Source organism: Lepisosteus oculatus, chromosome 15 (assembly GCF_040954835.1).
Source record: "Lepisosteus oculatus isolate fLepOcu1 chromosome 15, fLepOcu1.hap2, whole genome shotgun sequence".
NCBI classification, from domain to species: domain Eukaryota; kingdom Metazoa; phylum Chordata; class Actinopteri; order Semionotiformes; family Lepisosteidae; genus Lepisosteus; species Lepisosteus oculatus.
The window spans coordinates 2,761,376-2,785,343 of NC_090710.1; the positions used below are offsets into that span (position 1 = coordinate 2,761,376).

A 23,968-nucleotide genomic window follows, 5' to 3' on the forward strand; every position below is an offset into this window, starting at 1 on the left:
TCAGGATCACGCTCCAGCCGGCCTATTGGACTAAGCGGTTATTTAAAATGGATGGATGATGTTTTGGTCCAGACTTGAAGCATGTGATTCTTCTATGTAAACGTCTGATACTTCATTCTGTACTGTTGTCATCCTGTTTTTCACCCTTATGTTTATATGATTGGGTGCAATTGCAATACTGTTTTATGGTTCTTAAGAAACAGATTAGCCAGGGGATTAATGCTGAATTTACCCAATAGTGTTATTCAGATTTGTTGCAAAATCAATAGCTTGCTTGTATCAAAAAGTCCAGTTAGGCTGGGGTAACTGAAAGCCCCATGAAAGCTGCTTTTCTAAATCAAAGATAAAACACTGATAACAAATAAAGAAATGTCACTTACTGCAGCCTGGACTCGGATATCTTTTTTAGCCAGTCCTTTACGTACTTGTTACATCAATACCAGGACCTTCAGGAATATGCTGCAGTCGGCAGCTAAGCGCATTTTAATTACTCTACGTGTTCACCGCTGGGAACAGAAAAGGTCACCAGATGTGACTCGTTATTTCTATGGCTGTGAATTCTACCTTAATCCCCCTGCCCTTGCCAACTTTGAGTTTGCGAGTAGTAAATGGAACAGGGTAACTGAGTCAACATGGAGATGAGCAAAAAGAGGATTAAAAAGATTTCAAATATCATATTTAATTAGATATTGAGACACACCTCACATATCTCTTCAGCTCTAAACGCCACTTTCACATAGAAATGATTCCTCCCTGTGAACTTGTTTGTATCTTGCAGTTGTATCTCTTTATGTATATTCATGAAAAAGCAGGTACAGTTTTAGCTGGTGGATTGCATTTGGTATTTTCCCTGTTCAGCAGACAAATATCTGAGCCAATTAATCAGTCATACTTATTTGGATTTTGATCAGGCTATGGCATTTCACAATACCATAGTATCTTACAGGCTAAAATCACTGCTTTAAATAAGACCCTTTGCATATTTTCAGACATCACAAGATGAAATAACATATATACTGTACCTATGTTTTTTATGAAACTGTGAAAAGTCTTATTTACAACTCTCTTCTCTTCCGTACATTGAGAAAGTTTGTCCTTTATCATATCTTCAGTCTGTCGGGATTTTTTTCTTTCAGTGGCAAATAATCCAGCTACTAAACAAAATCAATTATCACAGCTTAAGAGTTTCTTACTATAACTAAACTGTTAAATTTGCTTTCCAATCTCATTTAACATTCCTTTTCCCCCATGGACTCACAGCCCTGCTGTTTTTCAATGTTATTGAAACCCCTGATTGTGGCAGAAAGAGCTCTTTCAGCAGTGTGGGTAATTAGTATTGAAGTGCATGACTCCCTGGAGGTGAGCAGAATCTATGGTTGGTCTGTAGCGCTCAAAGAAAAAAATTAAAAATCCCCCTGTGCTTACTGGTAATGACGCCTGCCAGGGCTAAAACAAACTGATTCTCATCAGAGCTGAGGTCCTGTTGCCCGGGTCTGCCGTCACCATCGAGTGACTTCACAAAGCTCTCCAGTGTCTGCCCGGCCACGGTGAAGAAGGTCTGCACTCTGCTCTGCAAACACACAGAGACCCCGTCACAAACACACACGTTTCTCACCCACAGCAGCGCACGGGGTCACCAGAACCATGGAGATATGATCAGATTTTAATCGTGCATGCACCAAACAAAGTCATCGTGTTAGGAAATCGTTTCTTCTTTGTTTCCAGACTGCAAATTCCACACATGTGATCCTACTCTACTTTTCAATTTCTGATTAGACATCTTAAATCAAAAAACTTTTGACAACTTCCCTTTATACGAGATGCTTTTCCTTAATTGTTTTGAAGTAACTACAGTATGTACAGTAAGTGATTGGTCATCCATAATATAAGATAACCATTTGGAAACAGTTTCAGGTTTGCAGTTCACAGCTACTTGATTTCAAGCACACTGCATATCCACACACTGCATAAGCAATGGGCAGTTTTAATAACTGCGCAATAATGCTACTTTACAAACAGGCTGCTAAACACGAGCCAGCAGTTTTCTGGTCCAGAATTTAAAGGTACATAAACAGAGCATGTTTTTCTGCCTTTTTTTCCTTGAGGAAAAAAAAAACTGTAGACCGTTTAAAACAGTGCCTTCCAAAATGTTCCTAAGCTGCTTCAGTTTCATTCCATCATTTGTTTGACTTTTTTGGTATTCTTATTTTCACAAAGTGTGACGCAGAGAGGAAGTGGCCTTTGCTTTCATGCATGCAGCAAGATCCGCTTCAGCTCCCCAGTCTGGGCCGTTCACCCAGTTCTATAATTGCACAATTTAAGGCCCTTTCCATGTCCTGCTGGGTCACTGTTGCCAACACCATGTGAAAACGAAATTCAGGCTTCAGAAGAATGAAACCATTTGATGTCATGGGTGAATTTCATAAGCTCCCAGAAGTCAGTGATTTTACATTTTAAAAATGAACAGCCAAGAGGCTTTACATCTAGGCTGCTTGTTAATCTTGCATTCATTTATGTAGCATAATAAGGCAACAATGACAAACTGCAGGGGGAGGAAATGCCCAAAATGGCAAGGGTCTGTGTGATGACAGACACATGCAGGTTTCAAGTAGCTAAATACTACACAAGTGATAAAACAATCCAATAGATTTTACCAAGAATACAACACAACAGACAAAATCATTGACGTATAATTAATATCTAGCAAATTCTAAACCACTCCTGTAGCTTTCATGCCTAAAATATCATGTTTTTTATCATGAGGTTTCATATCTTCTGTTAACGATACTCTTTGTTAGGTCTCTAAAAGAGCCAGCTCTTCTAGTATCCCTAACATGCATCGGCATATCCCTACAAGGACTGAGAAAATGCAATGTTAATGTTATTTTAAATAACAGTTATGTTTATCCACCTCTTTTTTTAACAACATTCCTATTGACTCCATTCTGAATGATTTCAAGTTCACGGATCAACTGCAGGACTGCAGATTCCTTTAAAGACCACAGTATGTAATGTAATTAAGAGAAAAACACTGCAATTGTAACATTCTGAAGAACATGAGAATTGTTGAAATGGCCAGAGGAGACTAAAAAAGCTCTTGAACTTCATCAAAGATTATTCTTAAGAGTATGTTTTTCCAATTTCTTTAGTGGCACAGAGTACTTACAGTAGTGCTTATAGTTATAGTTAGTTGATATTCAAATTGGCATCCATCACACAGAGGACCAATTAAAAATGGCACTTGATTTAAACAAAAGAGGTAGTGGCAAACATGTTCCTATGATTCCTATGATGATATGGACCCTGAATATCTCAAGGTAGCTTTTATGCATTGAAGCCATCAAGCACACAAATAGTGGTCACACCAGGCTGGTGTAGCGCCCTGTTGAGTATTCTGTGGCTGTGCATGCGAATGTTTCTTCGTGGCCCCTTCTGCAATTGTGCACAGAAATCAATAATAAAATCTAGGAAGGCAACTCACTACTGAAATGCAGCACTCACCTACATGATGCATGACAGCCATCTGCAGCCCAGACATAGAAATGAAATGCAATTCACCAATTCAATTAAGGGGGAACTTTAGGAAGTCAAGATCGCATGAGTCCAGAGTGTAATTTAGCCAGGACAACAGTGATAACAGCCCTATTTTAGTAAACAGCCTTGGAAATAAGATAAGATCACTTTATTAGCCATATACAATTTCTTGCTCTCCATGATACACACAGACAAGGAAAGAAGCTTGGGGGCAGAGCACAGGGTCAGCCATTCATACAACACCCCTGGAGCAGTTGGGGTTAAGGGCCTTGTTCAGGGGCCCCAATAGAATAGGATTTCTCTGCCAGCTATGGGATACGAACCAGCAGCCTTCCAGCCACAGAGCCACCACACCACCCTGCCCCACAAAGCATTCAGGACCTTGGTCCAACAACTTATCATTTCATCTGATGGACGGCACCTCCTGACAGCACAGCGTCCCCAGTCTCCGTGCTATGACAATGATTTGGAAGTTACTGTTCATAGGAAAGGAAACCACCTACTGGTTTACCAACACCACTAACAGCAACAACATGGATTTCTGTGGAGGTCTTCCATCCTAGTGCAAACCAAGGCTAGCCTTGCTGAGCTTCTGAGACCTGATAAGACTGTAGCTGCAATACAGTTGTTTGAACAGGCCCACTACGCTCGCCTTGCAAAACTGTTTGGAGGTCTTAAATACAGGCCTTTAGAGCTGATTTGGTATATATGGATTTCCAGCGCTATAGAATCTTTCCATATCAATTAACTTTCTACTCCCACATCCTGTCTCCCAACAACCACCACCACAAAAAAAGCATCAGCTCACACACAGTCCCAGGCTGAACTACCAGCTTCACACTTATCAAGCTTGTTTCTGTCAGAAACTAAATCTAAAATGAACAATTATTGCAAAATCTAACGCTACGGGATTGGCGTGGCTGCCGTGGAGAGCAGAAGCTGTGGATGCACTCATGACAGGTATGGGTGTGGAGAAGCTCATAGAAGGTTTCTGTGACCTGACTCACACCCGCCAAGATGTCCTGGATGACTTCCTCTTTGCTGGAGACTCTCCAGAGCAAGTTGCACACAGCCGCCCCCATCTGAGTGCAGTACTCTGCCTGCTGCCGCAGCTGTGTCTGCGCACTCCACAGCTCCTCCCGCAGGACAATCTTCTCCTGCAGACGGAGCACAGGAATAAGCACACCGTGAGCCAGCTGATCCGAGGATCCCGTCCAGCTCTTTCTTGCAAGAAGCCAGAGTGTCAGCTTCAACAGCACAGCTGGACAGCTCGTTCCTTACTCTTACCCTCTCCACGGAAGAACTGTGTCCAGACATCAGCACCCTGACACAAGATAGAAGAAACTTGCTAGCTAGAGGTGACAATTATCGTATTAGATCGTCAGAGAACCACAGTCACATCTTTTTAATTCCTGACTTCTGGCCAAACAGCATCTGCCACAGTATACGCTAGCCAAATGAAACATACGTAGTACAGTACTTAATCACTTGCAGGTAAAGAAAAATGGGAGATTCACAGCCCTAGCAGTCCGGGCTCTCGTGTGCAGGTCCTTAAGTTACATGTGACCTGAGACTGGGATCTGTTACACAAAGGAAAAATGCATAAACTCATGGAAACTAAACATTTGTTTTCCAAATAGGAACGTAAGTATTACGTATTTGTTAATAGCTATTGAACCAAGACTTGGTCATGTTAAGTAATTTACCCACACTGCACAGTTTACAGTTTCCTGTCACAGGCGGGTCCAACTGCGATCGTGTCCATTCAGAGTTGAAAATAGCAGGCACATGGAAGGACCCTCCTCTACTTAAGTGCACTTTGCAAAGGTCACAAGTATCTCATTTCCAACTTCAAGTATTCCATTAACTAATGTGAACAAACTGATGTGGATGTGATGACTAAGTCATTGAAGACATTAAGGGCAATTAGAGTGGAGTGAGAAAATAGACTATCACCTGCTGATCAAAACATCCCCCACCAACACCTCCTCTATTACTCGGCAAGGCTGGTTTCCAGGAGACAGAGGGTCAATAACCTCTATGAACTTGTGAAAACCCTAATCTACTTTTCAAATGTGTATTTTCATGCACAAAGAAATGGAGCATTGGCAGGAAAACACTGGGCCTTCCAAACCAGTCCAAGGCAGGTTTGTGGTAGAGGTCTCTGGCAGTTCTTTCAGGCAGTCTTGTTTGAAGCTCTGTTTTGCAAGGACCACCATTTTGGTACTGGACTGCTGGAATGGGATTATGGGTGCTGTTTGTGATATTTGAAGCTATAATTTTGAAATGTGATGAGCAAGTCAAGATTAATAATGTATAACTATTTAACTGTAATATAAATTAGAATTCAATAATAAATGAGAGATACAGTACTATCGAAGAGAGAGGACGTTTCTATAACAGACTGTTTGTGTAGGCTTGGGTTTCCTGTAAGAGTGAGATAATCTCACAACTACAAGAAGCCTTTCAACCCATTATTACACTGATGTAATTAGCACCATATTGAACAACTAAACTGACTGTGCCGGTGATACAATTATTTAAATCCTCAATGCACTGCAAAAAGGAGCCAGAAGTATACTGATTAGATTACTTGGAAGATATTTTTTTTATTAAGAAATGAACCACATCTGAAGTCCAAGAAAAAAAAATCTAAAATCAAAAGTGCACTTTTCATTTTGATTGCTAACATATGCTAATATCAGAAGCCAGGTGGAGAAGGGGGTTGTTTCGTTAGGCTTCAAGCCTATCCTTCCTGGAGTCAAACCTCTACTGCAGTGAGGGATCCATTAAGCTTTAGTCACACTTTGAGTTAGTATGGAAGGCAGATTAAATGAGATAAATCACAGCCTTCTACCCTCTCAAAGACACAGTTATCTTAACTGTAACACAACAGGTATGTTACATTTAGGCTATCCATTTTGTTAGTTTAGAGCCTGGTTTAGACCAGTACTTTTTTAGAACCTCTATGATCATACTTATTAAGAGTTAAGCACAAAGCTATTTTAAAATCAAAACTCTAGAAAACAACAGCAAGAGCTTCACTAACTCTTCAAAGGGTTCAAAGGAAAACACTGCAAATCATAGGAAAGGTCCATTTGAATCCTCTCAGACTTCTTGATGGATTATGATTTGTTGTGTTGTGTTGGAATCTAACACTGCACTCTGCACAGATAACTGATTCTTTTTGGTATTCTACAGAAAATGACACAAAAAAGAGCAAACTGATTAAAGTAAGAATGAACCTCTTAGCCCAGAACAAAGACATCCAACTTTGAGGATGTCAGCATTATTGTATTGAATATGCGATACAACAACAATGACAGAGTAGCAAGACATCTTCAAACAGATATTGCAAATTATTTACAGAAGGAATCCAGCATTTGTCATCCTGCATAAAACTCTTTGTCAAAGACTATATAACAGGAGTTTGTTACCAGGAACATAATACAGTACATTTCTCTTATCATTTTGGATTTTATTCTCACACTCTCAAATTGACCACCATGAAACAAACTACATATTATATATTACATTAATGTAACATTGTACAGTATTAAGCCTGTGGGGAATAAGTATACTTACAAACACATTTTTGAAGAATGTCAAATCCATAATCACCTATAAATATGTATTTCATTATTCTTGTGACTTTAATGGTTTTGGAAGGATAAGACTGACTGCGGTATAAATTTGTGGAGAACTACAAAACCAATTTCAATACTGATATTTAATTGTATACTCTTCTATTTTTATTTTTAGAATAACACAAAACTTTACTGGAAAGTTCACAACGTAAGTAACCATGGTTCAGATTATTTACAGTGACAATTTAACAACAACATTAATAATAATAATTGCTTACACTGATATAGCGCTTTTCTGGACACTCCACTCAAAGCGCTTTACAGGTAATGGGGACTCCCCTCCACCACCACCAAGGTGCAGCCCCACCTGGATGATGCGACGGCAGCCATAGTGCACCAGAACACTCACCACACACCAGCTATCAGTGGGGAGGAGAGCAGAGTGATGAAGTCAATTCAGAGAGGGGGATTATTAGGAGGCCATGTCTGATGAGGGCCAATGGGAATTTGTCCAGGATGCCGGGGTTACACCCTCACTCTTTTCGAGAAACGCCCTGGGATTTTTAATGACCACAGAGAGTCAGGACCTCGGTTTTACGTCCCCTGCTGGCCCCACTAACACCTCTTCCAGCAGCAACCTTAGTTTTTCCCAGGAGGTCTCCCATCCAGGTACTGACCAGGCTTGCACCTGCTTAACTTCAGTGGGTTGCCAGTTGTGAGTTGCATAGTGATATGGCTGTTGGCTTATATTAGTATCCCGCTTAATCATTCATTGCCCAATATTGCACAACAACAACAACATTAAGACACAAAAGAGACAATGTATCATTTTAGCACTATAGCTTGCATCCTTAAGCTTACAATAAGAAAATAAGTGTCATTCTGACCAAAAAGTATATTTATACAGCTATATCATTTCAACTGTAGTCTTCTAAAGTACCATCTGTAACTGATCCTCGAAAGCAACAGAAAAACAGAGTAACAATATCACGATCACAGCAGAAGCCCCGAAATTCTTCTCATTCCACATGCTGAGCATCACAAATCATCTACCGTACGCATGAAGCTCATAACGGGACCATTTCCTAATTCTCACTGTCCACATTATCGGGAAGTGTTCTGTGCAATATTGGGCAATGAATGATTAAGCGAAATACTGATATAAGGCAGCTTTTTAACAAGGCTGACGTAACTTGATTGATGGTGGCAGAGATGCTTGATTGATGAGTGTGACCAGCAAGGATACAGAAGTACAGAAGCCAAAGCTGCTAACACCTTCTGTTACGTACTCTGATGGAAAAGGTAGGAAAAGACCCTGTGTGGAGAGCGAGAGAGAAAACTGAAATCCTAGGCGAACGTTATCCAAGTCGTGAGGCTAGAGTAAGGTCGGAGATCAGAAGCGGTACGTCAGAAATACAGGGGGTCACAAAAACAAACGATAAGTCAGGGAAAATCGCTAACTAGATATGCAGCTCAGGTTGAGGAAACCTCAATAGTGAGTGAGGACAAGTTGCAGAGTGGAAGTTTAAATAGACAAAGTGCGTGAAGTTAATTAGTGGGTGCTCGTGGGACTGTGTGCAGTTTGTGACACCTTTCTGTGTGTAATATACTACAACCACGTTCTGGAAGAGACTTGAGATTGTCTCACAGTGGTTTCTCTGTCCAGGCTGTGTGAATGACCTACACTTACTCTTTTCAACTTTTCAACAATTTGTTAATCCAACAGATATCACTTAAAGGAATCAGTACATCCTGCTAGTGGGTTCAGTCCTGCTCCAGAGCCAGACAAGTTTCCCTGCTAACTGCCTGCCTGTGTTTCTTGAATTGCAAGTGCTAGCACTGCACGAGCATACTGTATACAGTGAAGATTAATTATGTACAGTTAAATTCCAAAGTCAACAGATTAGCAGTTACTGAGTTTGGATAGATGGACTATCTGTGATTAACCTATTACTGGAATAAACACAAGGGCTGAATCTTTTTCTGCACTTAATGCTTCATTGGACAGGTCTTACCTCCTCTGAAAGTGCGCTGTGTCAATTTAAGAGAGTGTTCAAGGATTATTGTGGCAATCCTCTGAACACATTACTTCTCAATGATATCTGCACACTAATGGTCATCCTGTAAATCTAAAAATATTAGTCCCAGTCCTGTTTCTCCTTTGTGTTGTGACCATCGCTAGCAACACCTGGCAATCTTGTAGTTCAAAATCAAAAAGCAGTTAGTCACGACCGCAAAATCCCCCTCACTCTCTGACAGACACGTAGTCTGTGGCACTGCTGGACATAGCTTTAACTCGTGCTTTAATGACCAATTACTTAATGGAGTTTTAATAACATATTGGTTCATTAGTATTGCTAAAGAGCACTTAAATAATTCAGGATTACACACAACAAAGATGCCCAGTGGAAAGTAAATGGAAAACCAAATCAGGCTAGTCCCTGGCACGGAACATAGTTGACTTTGTTGAGAAATGTGGCAGAGGAAATCAACATCCTGAAGGGGAATAACACATTTATCCTCCCCCCACCTCCCTGGTGGCAAGAAAACAGGACAGAGCACCTTTCTGGAAATTACACACGTGTGATTCAATCAAGGAGAGAAACCAGAGGCTTTTCAGTACAAAAGAGACGTGGGCTTGTGGAAGAAATGACCCATCCAGGCAGTGAGTGATAACTGCTTCACTGGGATATTTCACGAAAGGTGTGACAAAAAGGTCACACCTTTCATGAAAAATGAACAGTTAATGTGGGCTTTTACTGTACTTTCAAAGATGAAAAGATTATTCTGAATGTAATATTATTGTTAAGAAAAGACATACCAAATTAAGAGCAACCCTCCAGGAGGAAAGTTTAAAATCTATGGGGTTCAATAAAGGGCAGGTACAGTACATGACTATGATTGCTCATAAATACACAGATTTTTTGTAAGGGCATACATGGTATATTACATAGACTTGATTTCATCAGCATTAATGATCATGACCAGTGAGGCTGTTTATCATGCCAGTATTTCAAAATTATATTCAAATTCACACTAGCCTCTGACGTTCATCTGTTCATCTGTTTCATGTTCATCCCCTTTACTACAGTATGTATGTTTACATTTGGCATGTATTGCCCCCTAAATGACTATTACCTCTACCCCTAAAAGCCTTGCCCTACAGTAACAGCTCTCACGGTGTAAGACAAGACAGTTAGAGTGACAACACTCCCAAGGGGTCTCAATGGCTCCTAACTCCCCTTGCTGAGAGGCCAGACTTCTGCCATCTGACTCTTGTCTAGGGCTGTACGGGTCAGGTGCCTGGAGGCTCTAATCCAGGCTCAAACTTTCCACGCTGCTCCAGCAGGGGGAAAGGGGAACCTCTGGATGAGATCCTTGGATCAATTCACGACTAGCAACTGGACGAGCAAGAATGACCTCCTCTTGGTTGCAACTGGTCGTGTGTTTTTAAAGCTATACGCGACTTTTCAAGTCCCAGCTGTCTTCTGGGACTGGAGCAGAAGACAGCTGGCAGAAAAAAATTAAAGTTGTTGGCTCTGAAAGCCACGTGGTGTAGCACCCTCTTCACTAAAGCAAGCTCTGCTCAGTACAGAAGTGGCTGTTGTTCAGCTCTACTATTAACACCAGAAAATTAGAAAAAAAAACACAGGGTATGTCACAAGGTTTTCGTAGTGCTTCACTTGATCTTTAATGACTTTGCCACCCTGATACAACCTCGCACAAAACGTTTTGTACAAGATTTGTCCCCTTGTCAGATGAACAATACACATTTCCGTCCATTACATTAGATATCTAGTGGAAAAAAAGGTTCATTCCCACATTGTCTCAAGTTCGCAATACTTATTCTAAACTCAAAATAAAAATCAATGTGTTGAGCGCCTAAACATAAACTGTCACCAACACTTATGCTTACAACAGGACCCTGTAAAAAAAAACAGGCTAACCAAGTCATCACCAGAATATGGAACTACTGATCAAAACATTCTTGAATGGCGGCAATATTGCACACACACCTTAGCTGCATGTCTCTCTTTTGTTATTGCAAGGTCTAATACAAATAACATTCTGTAAAATAGTACGGGTTTTAGTTGCTCAAAAACGAATCAAGTTTTCGTTGGTTTGTGACAGTAGCATGATCCCCTAATAGCCTAATTTCATCAGATCTGAGAAAAGATCTCTTTAGACCACTAAGGAAAACCAGTTTTGCTACCATAAGATATGTTAGTGGACAAGAACGTGGCACATTGCTGGTACATTAAAGATGTCAGAGCACATTTCAAGAGAGCAGAGATGTTAATCCAGGTATCCCAACTGTATTTCTCCCAAACATTCCCCCTTAATTCAACTGGTGAAGCTATTCATGGCTTCTCCTCCTGATCTGTTATGCAGTGCAGCTGCTACTACAGCATGGCTTCCATGTGTCTGGATATTAAGAGCACCAATTTCCTTTTTCACTTTACACAATCGTGTCAGGGTTTTTAACTCCTTCCCATAAATTGAGATTAAAAAGTATATTTAAAAGTTTCGTTTTGCTTAAGTTTTAGTTTCGTTTTACTGTGTTTATCATCTCTTCATTGATGTACCTCACTTAAGGTTTGTCTCAATTATTATTTTGTCATTAGTTGAATAGGAGTGTGATCAAGGGGACCGAAAACGCAATACGATATTTATAGTACAGCCAAGGCTGTGCTCTGCAAATCTCTAACAAGTCTGTGAAGCCAAACAAGTTCTATGTTAGAGTTTATTTTGCATACTTCAGGTGCACCATGGACAACATAAATGCTTCATTTACTTTCGGTCCCTGAATAAGCTAGTGTTTGTAATGCCATGTAAAGCTGCAGCAAAATCATTTGGACAAATCGTCATGTCTGGGTCTGGGTGGTTGAAGAACCTGGACTAGAACTGACCAAGTCAAACTGATAATGCAGAACATCTACTGTATGTGAGTAAACAAAAAAGTGAACAATGAGTTCACAGCGGCTGGTGTGGCTGGTAAGGAGGTATGTTTGACACCTCACCTCTCTCTCTCTCTGACAGTCGGCCTGGGCTGTTTCTAGCTGGGCACGAAAGTGCTCACAGTCCTGCTTCAGGTGCTCCTGTTCCTCCTGCTTCTTGTCCTTCACTGCCAGAGAGGAGCAAGAAGAGACTGGCTCAATCTGTGAGCTGGGGAGATACAGTCTCAGAAAACAGTTTTACCCCCTCCCACCTATGATTGATTTTGCATGAATGTGGAATGCTTTATACCTCAGATCTGGATTCGCCCAACTGGTAACCCATGATTGTCCGTGGTGTACCAACTCCCACGCTACACTGGCAAACTGTTGTAGCCACTTGCCATTTGGCATATGGCGAGCTCCACCGTGTCTTTCAGGAGTTAGCACTGACTGGAGCAGTCTCCATTTCCCTCTCACAGGGGAGGTGTCTGGTAAAGACTTAGGTGTCATTATTGTGTTGGGCCAGACCAACCTTAGAGACTTTCTACAACCGAAAGCTATGGCTTGGGGACATCTGGTCAATCAAGTCAATTGTGCAGCCAAAATCTGAACATGGCCATAATATGCCATCAGTACCCCGAGCACCCCCCCACACACACACACATTCATATCTTTTTAAGTTATAAAAAATGTCACAGAACAGACGAAGCCATGCAGCCCAGACAGTGTGGTTTTAGCAGCTAACAGATTCCAAGATCTCGTCCAGCTGTTCTTTGAACTAAACTAAGGTATCGGCTTCAACACCCTGTCAGGGAAGCTTGTTTCATACTCCCACAACCCTTTGTGTAAAGGAGAGCCTCCTCTTCTTAATTTTAAATTCCAGAACTTGTTTCCTCTGGTTTAGGTTTCATGGTTGATTCAGAAGTCACAAGTGGCAGCAGGGGAAATGTTGTCTTTTGCTCAAGGCAATGTGCTGCAGAACCAGTTCTGGCCACTGACACCATTAGTATCTGTGTGGTATGAAATGTCCTTTTCATACTGCATCAGGGAAGGTATAAAATACCAATTAATATAAACAAACAACTTATTACATAGAATTATTCAACTTATAAAATGTTTGGGTATCCTGCTCTAAATACCAATACAATCTGCTTAAAAGATAATAATCTGATTTAAATGGATAGGACTCCCTTTTTTACAAAATTGGAGACTATGTACAGTATGCTGATCTCTTTAGTTCTTTACCTGTGCAACCCTTAACCTATGATAAAATATTATACAAAAATCTGTGAACTCAAGATCTAGCCAGAACACAAAAAGATTTTTTTTCAATCATTATATTGTACATTTTATAGCTACCCCTCATTAGGCTCAGGTAGCAAATTAAGAGATTATGACTGAAAAATAACAGTTTATTCCAAATTCTTTTCAGTCTCTTTGAATGTTTGTTTTTAGAGTTGTTTTTCAGGTTGTGGAAATGCTGCACATTAGTTTCCCAGGGCCCCAGCACTCTTGTATACATGTGTGTGTTAACTGTGTGTGTGCCCTGCGCTGGCCTGGTAGTCTATCCCGGGTGTAGACCCACCTCCCCACGATTCTGAGAATAACGTGGCACCAGAAAATGTATGAAGAGCTGCAGGATACTTCACTTTCTTACAGTAATCTACAAAGACAGTTCAAAAGGCTTTTTTTCCCACAAAATCTTACTTAATTCTCCTTCACAGGATTTCTGAAGCATAGTGAAAAAGCCCCGATTGAGGACCTTAGGCAAGAATTCTCGCAGCTGCATCACTTCTGTCGTTAGTCTCTCCAAGTCTCTCTTTTGTAGAACGACAAACTCATCTTTCTCACAAACCTGAGACATAGAACAAAGAACAGTAACAAAAATGAAATCTTACATAGGCTACATATTTGATTTTCCTTCTCTATATTAATTAAATTTACAACTCTGTATAAAAAATGAAAACCTGTTTCTCTGATACTTCAGATATACAGTACTTTGCGCCTTCTCATAAGGCATGCTGTCATCAATACCATATTAATTACAAGAGCGCCCCCCGCTGGTAAATGTTATTATAAGACTTCATTTTCCTGGGTGTTTCCCGAAAATGCCAATTCAGAATCTGACTTTAAATATCTCACAATTCAGCCAACAATGTATATATTGTAAATTATTTAACTGAAAACTGTATCTGAGAAAATCTGTAATAAATGTCTGTACAAACTCTACAGACAATCCTTCTCAACAACACGGAAAGGAAACAACACAATCTGGAAAGGAACAAGTAATAGTTTATTCAATGCAGAAATGAGAAGAAAGAAAACAATGCTTTGGCCGTGGGGCCTTTTTCAGGTGTGAGGTGCATATCTGGAAAGGGTGGCTTGCTGGCATAGTGTAGCATTGCTGCTTTGCAGTGCTGTTGGAGGTGGAGAGAGATGTGTGAAGCTGCATGGAGTTTGTACACGTATGTTCTCCACTTGTTCATGTGGGTTCCCTCTAGGTGCTCCAGTTTTCTCCCACATTCCAAACACATGCTAGTAGGTTCACTGTCTTCCTTGAGCACTGGCCCTGGTGTGAGCGTGTTAGGGGTTGTGTCTGTGTGCCCTGTGATGGACTGGCGTCCTATCCAGGGTGTATCCTGCCTTGTGCCAGTTGCTTGCCAGGATAGGCTCTGGCTCCACCGCAGCCATTAACTGAACAGCAGCAGTTGGAAAATGGATGGATGGATTTGTTATAGCTGGATATTTAACGTTTTCTTCACAAAAGCTTGAGTATATCTTCAGATAAACTATATGGTTGCTCCCATTAATAGCTACAATTTTTTTAAACAAAAGATTGAGGTTCCCAAGGAACAAAATCTTTATGTCATTAGAAAACACACAAACTGCTCCAATCTGGATGCTTCGCTCCATTTGGGACTAGAAGAGTTCCAAGACACTATTATGAATTACGACAAACCCGTGGGTAAATACAGCTTTTGCTCGTGAGAAAACAGAAATATTGACAAATGTCGACCAGGGGGGCATTGTACAGTATTACAAGAGAGCAAACTACAGCGTAGTGAACTTTTGTACTGCAATATACAATTAAAATAGTATACTAATATACTCCGCCAACAACTGGGAATAGTTCAGCAGCGACAAGCTAACACTAAGTGACGGTTATCTGTCACATTACCGAGGTGGTTTTATCGTGTTGTTCGCAAGAAACGCGCGGTGACACTTCACGCCCTTCGCGGATCATGGCGGCACGTCTCTCACAGAGAGAAACGGACTGAAGGGAAACCCATCCTGCCGCGTACCTTTTCGATTTGAGGAGGGTTTCCTACACGGTTTTATATACTGTATTTATCAACTAGAAACACAGACTGGCCTCTTTTGGTTAATTTGGTGGTTCATTTCACTCTTTAAAGCGGGGGCCGGTGACGTCACTCATTTCCGGCCCAAATTCGTCAATATTTTAACCAAAATATTTGTTGTCCAGGCAAAAATGGCCCCAAATCAAATGTTTTAAAAAACACTTTATACATGCTAACTTTTCTTATTTTGCATTTGAAACATTATCTTCGAATCATTATCAGTTTTCTTACATTTAGTGCTTTACACCCTCTATCATATATAAACGCGAAGAACAGACACTTCTAACTACCTTCCCTCTACTATCCTGCTCAATCCCGGTTTTTCTCTCTCCTGAGCTCATCCTCCTTCTGCGGTTCACCTTACGCGAAGCCTCGGAGTCACGAAATCTGCGGGTAAATTAAATTAAAACCCGTTAGATCTTCAGTTTTGCACTTGAACGCTGAGACATCGCCCCCTGCTGGATGGAGTTAGGCGTGACTTGACGAGATGTTTTCTTCGAACTACAGAGTTGAGAAAAGCTGTCATTAAGAAAACCGATCTTTCAAACAACTGGCTTGGTATTACATATTATGATTGCACACTTTTATAAGAATAAATTGATTTGTATTCACCAGTCCATTTTCGACATGTATTCGGTTCAATACTGGGCCACAGTAAGCTAGAGCCTAACTGAGCACAAAGGAGGATCCAGCCTAGACTGGACACCAGTCCACTGTGGGACACACATACATACAATGGAGGGGACAATGTAGAGACACCAGCTAGCCTAGACAGAGTGTCTTTCGATTGTAGGGGGATACTGGAGCAAATGGGAAAAAACACACCAGACATAAATAAGGAAGGTTACAAATGAGAGGAGTCCAGTTGCTGTTTCTACTTCATTTTATTACTAGCAGCTAATTCATTTTTTTCCAGCCATTTCATGAAAAAATGTCTGAGCATTGGCTTCAACAGCATGGCTGGGGAGCTTTCTCAAGTCTCTCACAGCCCTTTGTGTGAAGAAGTGTCTCCTGCTCTCGGTTGTAAATGCGCTTTCACATACTTATGTCCTCTGGTTCCTGTTTCACTCTTCATTCTGTTCTCTTATATTTATCCATCTATCCATGACACAGACACAGACACAGACACAGAAACAGAACAGACACAGAAACAACACAGACACAGAAACAACACAGACACAGACACAGACACAGAAACAACACAGACACAGAAACAACACAGACACAGACACAGAAACGACACAGACACAGACACAGAAACAACACAGACACCGACACAACACAGACACAACACAGACACAGACACAGAAACAACACAGACACAGACACAGAAACAACACAGACACAGACACAGAAACAACACAGACACAGAAACAACACAGACACAGACACAGACACACAGACACAGACACAGACACAGACACAGACACAGACACAGAAACAACACAGACACAGACACAGACACAGAAACAACACAGACACAGACACAGACACAACACAGACACACAGACACAGACACAACACAGACACAGACACAACACAGACACAGAAACAACACAGACACAGACACAACACAGACACAGAAACAACACAGACACAAACACAGACACAACACAGACACAGAAACAACACTGACACAGACACAGACACAGACACAGACACAGACACAGACACAACACAGACACAGACACAACACAGACACAGAAACAACACAGACACAGACACAACACAGACACAGAAACAACACAGACACAAACACAGACACAACACAGACACAGAAACAACACTGACACAGACACAGACACAGACACAGAAACAACACAGACACAGACACAGACACAGACACAGACACAGACACAGACAGACACAGACACAGACACAGACACAGACACAGACACAGACACAGACACAGACACAGACACAGACACACTTTGGCTAATTTTGTAAGAAGCCAATTCACTTACCAGTGTGTGCTTGGCTGCTCTTCTCTGGAGTGATTCCAGCAAAGGGTTTTCTGTAACACGGTGACCAGAATTACACAAAAAATTCTAAATGGGGTCTTATAAGTTCATTGTACATTTTTTAACATCAGATATATTGATGTTAAATCTGTAATCAACATTGTAAGGATCATGTTTTTCGACTTCTCCAGTGCCTTCAATACCATCCAGACCTTACTTCTAAGGAGGAAGCTGGTGGATCACTGACTACCTGACGGGCAGACCACAGTCTGTGAGACTGTGTGTGTCTGAACAGGTAGTGAGTAACACAGGGGCACCTCAAGGGACAGTTCTTTCTCCATTCCTCTTCAACCTCTATACTTCAGACTTTAAGTACAACTCAAAGTCATGCCACCTGCAAAAGTTCTCAGATGACTCTGCAATTGTGGGATGTATCAAGGGTGAGCAGGAGGAGGAGTACAGAGGACTGGTCAGCAGCTTTGTGGAGTGGTGTGGGGTGAACCACTTGGAACTGAATGTTACAAAGACAAAGGAACTGGTGGTAGATTTCAGGAGGAAAAAGGTCAAACCTAGTCCTGTCTACATCCATGGGAGTGGCGTGGAGATGGTGGACTCGTACAAGTACCTGGGAGTGCACATCGACGATAGACTGGAATGGTCTAAGAACATCGAGGCCATCTATAAGAACAGACAGAGCCGACTTTACTTCTTGAGGAGGCTCAGGTCCTTCAATGTGTGTAGTAAGATGCTACACATGTTCTATCAGTCGGTGGTGGCGAGTGCCATTTTCTACGCAGTGGTGTGCTGGGGCTCTGGGATTAGAGCAGTAGATTCCAAAAGGCTGAACATGCTCATCAGGAGAGCAAGCTCTGTCATTGGGTCTGACCTGGACCCCTTGGAGGTAGTGGCTGAGAGGAGAATGATGTCCAAACTAGAGGCCATCATGGACAACTTTTCCCATCCCCTCTATGACAGGCTTGCAGGAATGAAGAGCACGTTCAGCAATAGACTGATTCATCCACGGTGCGACAGGGAGCGCTACAGGAGGTCATTCTTGCCGTCTGCCATAAGACTGTACAACGCATCCACCTTGCGTCTGGGCAGAGGCAACATCAACAGTGACCTGTTTCTGGACTAAACGCATATAAACATCTACTGCTACATCTGTTCTCTTTCTTTTTCTTTTTCCCGTTTACAACCACTTTTGTGCAATATATGCCAGGGACCTGTGCAATACATTTATATTTATATTTATATCTATGGTTACATCTATATTTATATTCATACGTGTGATACGATTTTCTGTGTACTGTTCTGTTCTAGTTTGTTCTTGTGTGTCCCGACTGTGAGTAACTCTTGTATTGTATTGTACTATTATTATATAATTCGGTACACTGTGGCTGTGTTGTGTGTGTTAAGCTGCTGTTGCACTGCAATTTCCCTCACGGGATCAATAAAGTATCTATCTATCTATTGATTTAAACTCTACAATTTTAACTCTATATCTAAACAGGACCCCAGTCATCCCAGTCACAAACTGTTTTCTCTCCTACTGTCCAGTAAATGGTATCAAAGCATTCAGTCAAAGACTAACAGATTACTGAACAGCTTCTACCTCCAGGCAATAAGACTGCTAAATAGCCAAGCTGCAGTTCCTTCAGCAAATCACCCATAATGGCTACATGGACATACAGTTTTCATTGTATTCAGCATACTGCACTACTTGAACATAATGTATTGCATACACCCTGGACACATCGCATCTCTATTTATATTGAGTTTTGTCTGAGTTTATTTTATTCAATTTCTATTGCACTATAATGTATTATTACATAATAATGCTTGCAAAAAAAGACATTTCATTGTCTTCATTTCAACTACTGCTGCACGCTGTGCATTTGATAGTTAAACTTTGATTGATTAACATTCTGTTTGGTTTTTTAATTGCTTCCTCACATTCTCTGAAGATGTCAACGTAAGCACTGAAGTCTTTCTCACAAGTAACCCCTTCAAGCTCAGTTTCCCATTCTTTTTATACAGTTTTCGTTTTTTCTACTCACATCTAACATTCACACTTGTCTGCATTAAAAGTGGAGCTCACAATTCCATATCAAAAACATATTGGTCTGACCCTTGGCTACAGAAGAATTGCCAAGCTGTTTAAGAAACAAGCAATGATTCATACTGATTTAGATATACCTGGAGTTTGTGATTGTGTTTTTTCTCCTCCTTTTTGAGAGAAGTTTGGGGCTGTAGGGGTAATGGAGGGGATCGCTCCCATTTCCCAGTATTTTGATTGTTGATAAAATTAAACATGTAACACAAAATGAAACAGGTAATGTGTCAATGAAAACAGCAACACCTCCCATCTATACCAAGCAAAGAAAACAACAGTGTAACCACTCTACATCCATGTCTGGTGTAAGATATTTATATACAGTATGTTCTAAAACAGTGTGCTTTTCAAGAAAGGCATCTCCATTCAAGAGACAAAAGAGTCTCATTCTAACCTGTACTTTTGGAACAGTGAGCCAAACACTTTTTCAACTGCATACTTAAGTTAAGTGTCATCACAAATGTCCACTAGGCGGTGTCTTTAGTAAGATGAATACACCAGGATCACATTTATTTATTGCTACTTACCTCAAACCAAGTTTAAATTGGGGGAAAATCCTCTGACCCTGCCTTGACGCTGGTCAAGTTCAGGTGATCTACTGCTTCAGGCAGTTGAAGCACGACAGGACCCACTTGGCCGTAATTAGCTGGTTTCTGCATGAATTGAGTTCTGTACTGCAAGAAGACATCTTTGGTTCCCCTGGGGATGTTTATTAATCAGAATCGCATAGTGGCTTCAGACCCTTCTGGTCAGAATGCTGCTTTTCTAGTCAGTGCGTAATTGCCTCTCTGTTTTTGTAGGTGGTGTGAACCTCACTGAAGCAAACAAACCTTCCTCCTTAGCTTTTAATACATCACAACCATCAAGGCAGGATTGATAAATCTGATTATATTTGTAAATCACATCTGACAGTCATAGATCAGCTTTATGCCATGACAGAACTGAACATGAGATCAAATGTCCCAAAAAATGATCTGAACCAACCAACCAATCAGCTATAAAATACATCATTATTGGAAACAGTGCCTTGGCTCACTGTTTGACTGGCTCGTTCTTGGCCAGCTGTGCCACTTTTAAAAGGATTCATAAAAACCCTTCTTCTACAGTGTCCACCCATCCGTTTTCACCCACAGGATTGCAGGTGATCCAGAGCCTATCCCAGGCACAAGGCAGAATACACACTGGACAGGATACCAGTCCATTGCAGGGCACACACAGACACAGACTCATCGTTCCCTTGTCCATTTAGGAACAGGACACAAAAGGAAATCAGGAAATCAGCTAGGCTTGTTAGCACTAATAAAACTGTTTAAATCATCAGTAATCAGGCAAGAGCTGGGGGAAAGATCTCACACCTGGGCCAATTTTCCCAGAAACCAACCAACCTACCAGTGTATTTATGAACTGTGGGACAAAAGCAGAGCACCAGGAGGAAACCCACATGAACACAGGGAGAACATACAAACTCCACATAGACAGCACCCTGGGTCTGTAGTTGAATCCATGATGCCAGCACCTTCGGGGTAGCAATGCTAACTACTGTGCCACCATGCCACCCTCTCCACACTGTCATTAAGATCAATTTATTTCTCTCAGGAACCAAACCAAATCAGTTCATTTGGTTGCTAGTAGCTAACTGCATTCCTGAAATGTCACGGACGTCCAAAGGGACTAACCGTGGGGAGCAGGAGATAGGAAAAAGACCCATATGCGTAGCGGCGAGACAGGAAAAAGGCCCGGGCTCATTAGTGCAAGGGAGTGGACGTGGGGCGCCCTGGTGCTAGGCGGGTCTCAGGACATCCGAACGTCAATGCTGAGCCAGGACAGAGTGCAAGACCCGGAAATATATAGCCCAAGGGAAAGAGAGGGACAGGAAGAACAGCAGACCGGAAACTAGGGACAGGACAGAGAAGGAGCGCCCTCTGGCTGCAGAGGGCGTGACATGAAAGAATTCAGGGTATCGTTTCAACATCAAGTCTAGAAACCGGTTCAAGGAGAACAGAATGTCCCCAAAAATGAGAGAGAAGGTGTTTTAAATCAAGCAGTAATTTCCAAAATACATTAAAACAATTTAAGAGATGTATAGTTTTTGCTGTAAGTTGTCTCTGCCTGGGGTGCCTCCTCTGTTTTTGGACTGGCTTTGACTTGACACCTGAATGTACCACCAGTGAGCAAGGTTACCTTATCAGAGGTCCAGTCTCAAAGGAAATGTAGCGCATACCCTGTGTTGGGTACGATTCTGGCCAGAGATACCTTCTGTGTGGAGTTTGCATATTCTCCCCCTCTCCAAATTGCATCCTGTCCGAGGCATAGCCCTCTCTCATAATGTGATGCCTGTTGGCTCGACATGGCTCTCTGAAGTTAGATGAGATCACTTTGTTGGCCATATTAGAAATTTGTCTTTTCACATACCCCAACTTGCTCTCCATGAGACACACAGAAAGGGAGAGAAGCTTGGGGTCAGAGCGCAGGGACAGCCATTTATACAGCACCCCTGGAGCAGTTGGAGTTAAGGGCCTTGCTCAGGGGCCCAACGGAGTAGGATTCCTCTGCTGACCGCGGGATACAAACCGGCAACCTTCCAGCCGCAGGCGCAGATCATCAGCCACATAGCCACCACACCGCCAAAGCTTACAGCACCTGCTATTCCCAGGCTCCCATCCAAGTACAAACCTGGCCCGACCCTGCTTAGCTTCTGAGATCAGACAAGATTTGTTTTCTTTATTTATCAAAAGATGGATGGATATCAGAGATTTATGGTTTTAATTAAAAAAAAACACTAGTCCCCTTGAGGCCTGTGCACCGAATCAGAACATTAATGAATGCAATAGCTGAATTTTGTCATGAGTGGGAGGAGAGCAAGCAAACATTTCTCTTTGGCACGTGAACGCACCATCCACCAACGGCAGCTCATATTTATAAACCAACCTCTGACAGCTGCAGGTAAGCTCTGAGCCCTGTCAATTCACCAGTGTGCCATGAAGATCTTAGCGCTACAGTCCATTGAACTGAATCTAAGCCCAAAACACAGGAGCTTGCTTGTCCAGTTTCATCAGGGCCTGGTTGTGTGTGTGATCCAAGTGGCAGAGAGTGATTGCAGCATAAACTATCTCCACTCCCGAGGTGATGGTTGTAAAGGCATTGAAATATGCGGAGTCGTAGTGTTGTGTTGAAACAGTGCGACATGAATAAACATATTTGGTGGGGCGGGGGGTTGCAGTCATCCAGGACAGCAGCAAATTTCCGAGACTTTGACGGCTAAACTATGCAGGCAAAGCAGGCTTTATGAGGATTGATCACATGGCAGTGAGTTATGAGTGATGCACTGCCGGAGGATTCAATTTTTTAAGAGCTTTTACTTCTGCAATATTTCTACATAATAGCCCAGCAATAAATACCAAGTCGGATTGCTTTCTGTTATAGCATCCTAGCCTTCTGTCGCCGCACATCATCTGTTCTCATTATCGGGTAATATCCAGCGTCTTCCGAGCAGTGTTTTATTAGTGCGGCTGAGAGGGCATAAATTAGCACTCCGAGAGAATTCGGGCTCCTTTTGTTCATTTAGGGACAGGACAAAAAAAAAGGAAATCAGATAGGCTCATTAGCACTAATAAAACCATTTAAATCATCAGCAATCAAGCAAGAGCTAGAGGAAAGAGCTCATCAGCCAGTCTCTGTGCTTTTAAAGTCAAATTCCCTTCTAGATTATTTATTCTCAGCGCAGATAAATAACTTCTTATTTTCTGATTGAATTACCCACAGAACCGACGATCTCTCCCAGCCATTCTAAAGGGGGCTTTTCTTCCTGGGTTTTGCTTGCTCTTGCTACTTCAAGGTAAACTCATGGGCTGCACAGGGGGCACTCAAGCTAGATGTTTCCTTACTGAGTGGCTCAGGCTACAGAGCTTGGAACACTGTGAACTCTCGCCAAGCAGAATCAGAACAGTGATTGTATGTTCACAAGCTCTTAACATGCTTGTGCTTTTATTGTGTTTTGTCATGGTCACACAAGGTTCGTATCACACCTGCCATTAGGCTCATAAGCTTTTACCATGGTTTGACCTGCAGGGAACCCTGTTTTTACTAGGGTTTGACGGCAATTCGTACAGAGAACTCTGCTATTAATATGGATTGAGTGTGATTTCCTGCAGGGGGCTATGTAATTACTACGGATTGACTGTGCTGTCCTACATAATGGCACAGTGCACAAGGGACTACACTACGGACAAGGTGCTAGTCCACCACTAGAGCACACACATGCATACACATGCCCAGACACACACGCAGAGGGACAATTCAGAGATGCTAATGAACCCATCCCTTTTGTGTTTGCAAGGTTTGAGTATGCTGAAGCATCTAGAGAAAACCAGGACAGGGATGAGCCAAATTAAACAATCAATCAATCAAAGTTTATTTATAAAATGCACAATAATACAGCGTGCAGCAGTAGTTGCTGGCAATGAAATGTCTTTTA

General features: G+C 41.8%; 1 protein-coding gene across 4 annotated transcripts in view; it reads right to left on the minus strand.

Moving 5' to 3' along the window:
* hsf2bp (heat shock transcription factor 2 binding protein) overlaps positions 1 to 15,858 on the minus strand; it is a 30,019-nt gene extending 14,161 nt beyond the window's left edge. For 2 of the 4 annotated variants that reach the window (XM_015363352.2, XM_015363355.2), the window contains exons 1-5: positions 15,708 to 15,858; positions 13,766 to 13,913; positions 12,143 to 12,246; positions 4,533 to 4,691; positions 1,426 to 1,570 (exon numbers count right to left, since the gene is read on the minus strand). In XM_015363352.2, the coding sequence (XP_015218838.1) occupies positions 1,426 to 1,570; positions 4,533 to 4,691; positions 12,143 to 12,246; positions 13,766 to 13,913; positions 15,708 to 15,758 (607 nt within the window). In that variant the 5' untranslated portion in view covers positions 15,759 to 15,858. The remainder of the gene's footprint in view (positions 1 to 1,425; positions 1,571 to 4,532; positions 4,692 to 12,142; positions 12,247 to 13,765; positions 13,914 to 15,707) is intronic. The other 2 variants (XM_015363354.2, XM_015363356.2) reach the window with 2 other exon arrangements.
* Between the last annotated feature and the right edge of the window lie 8,110 nt (positions 15,859 to 23,968).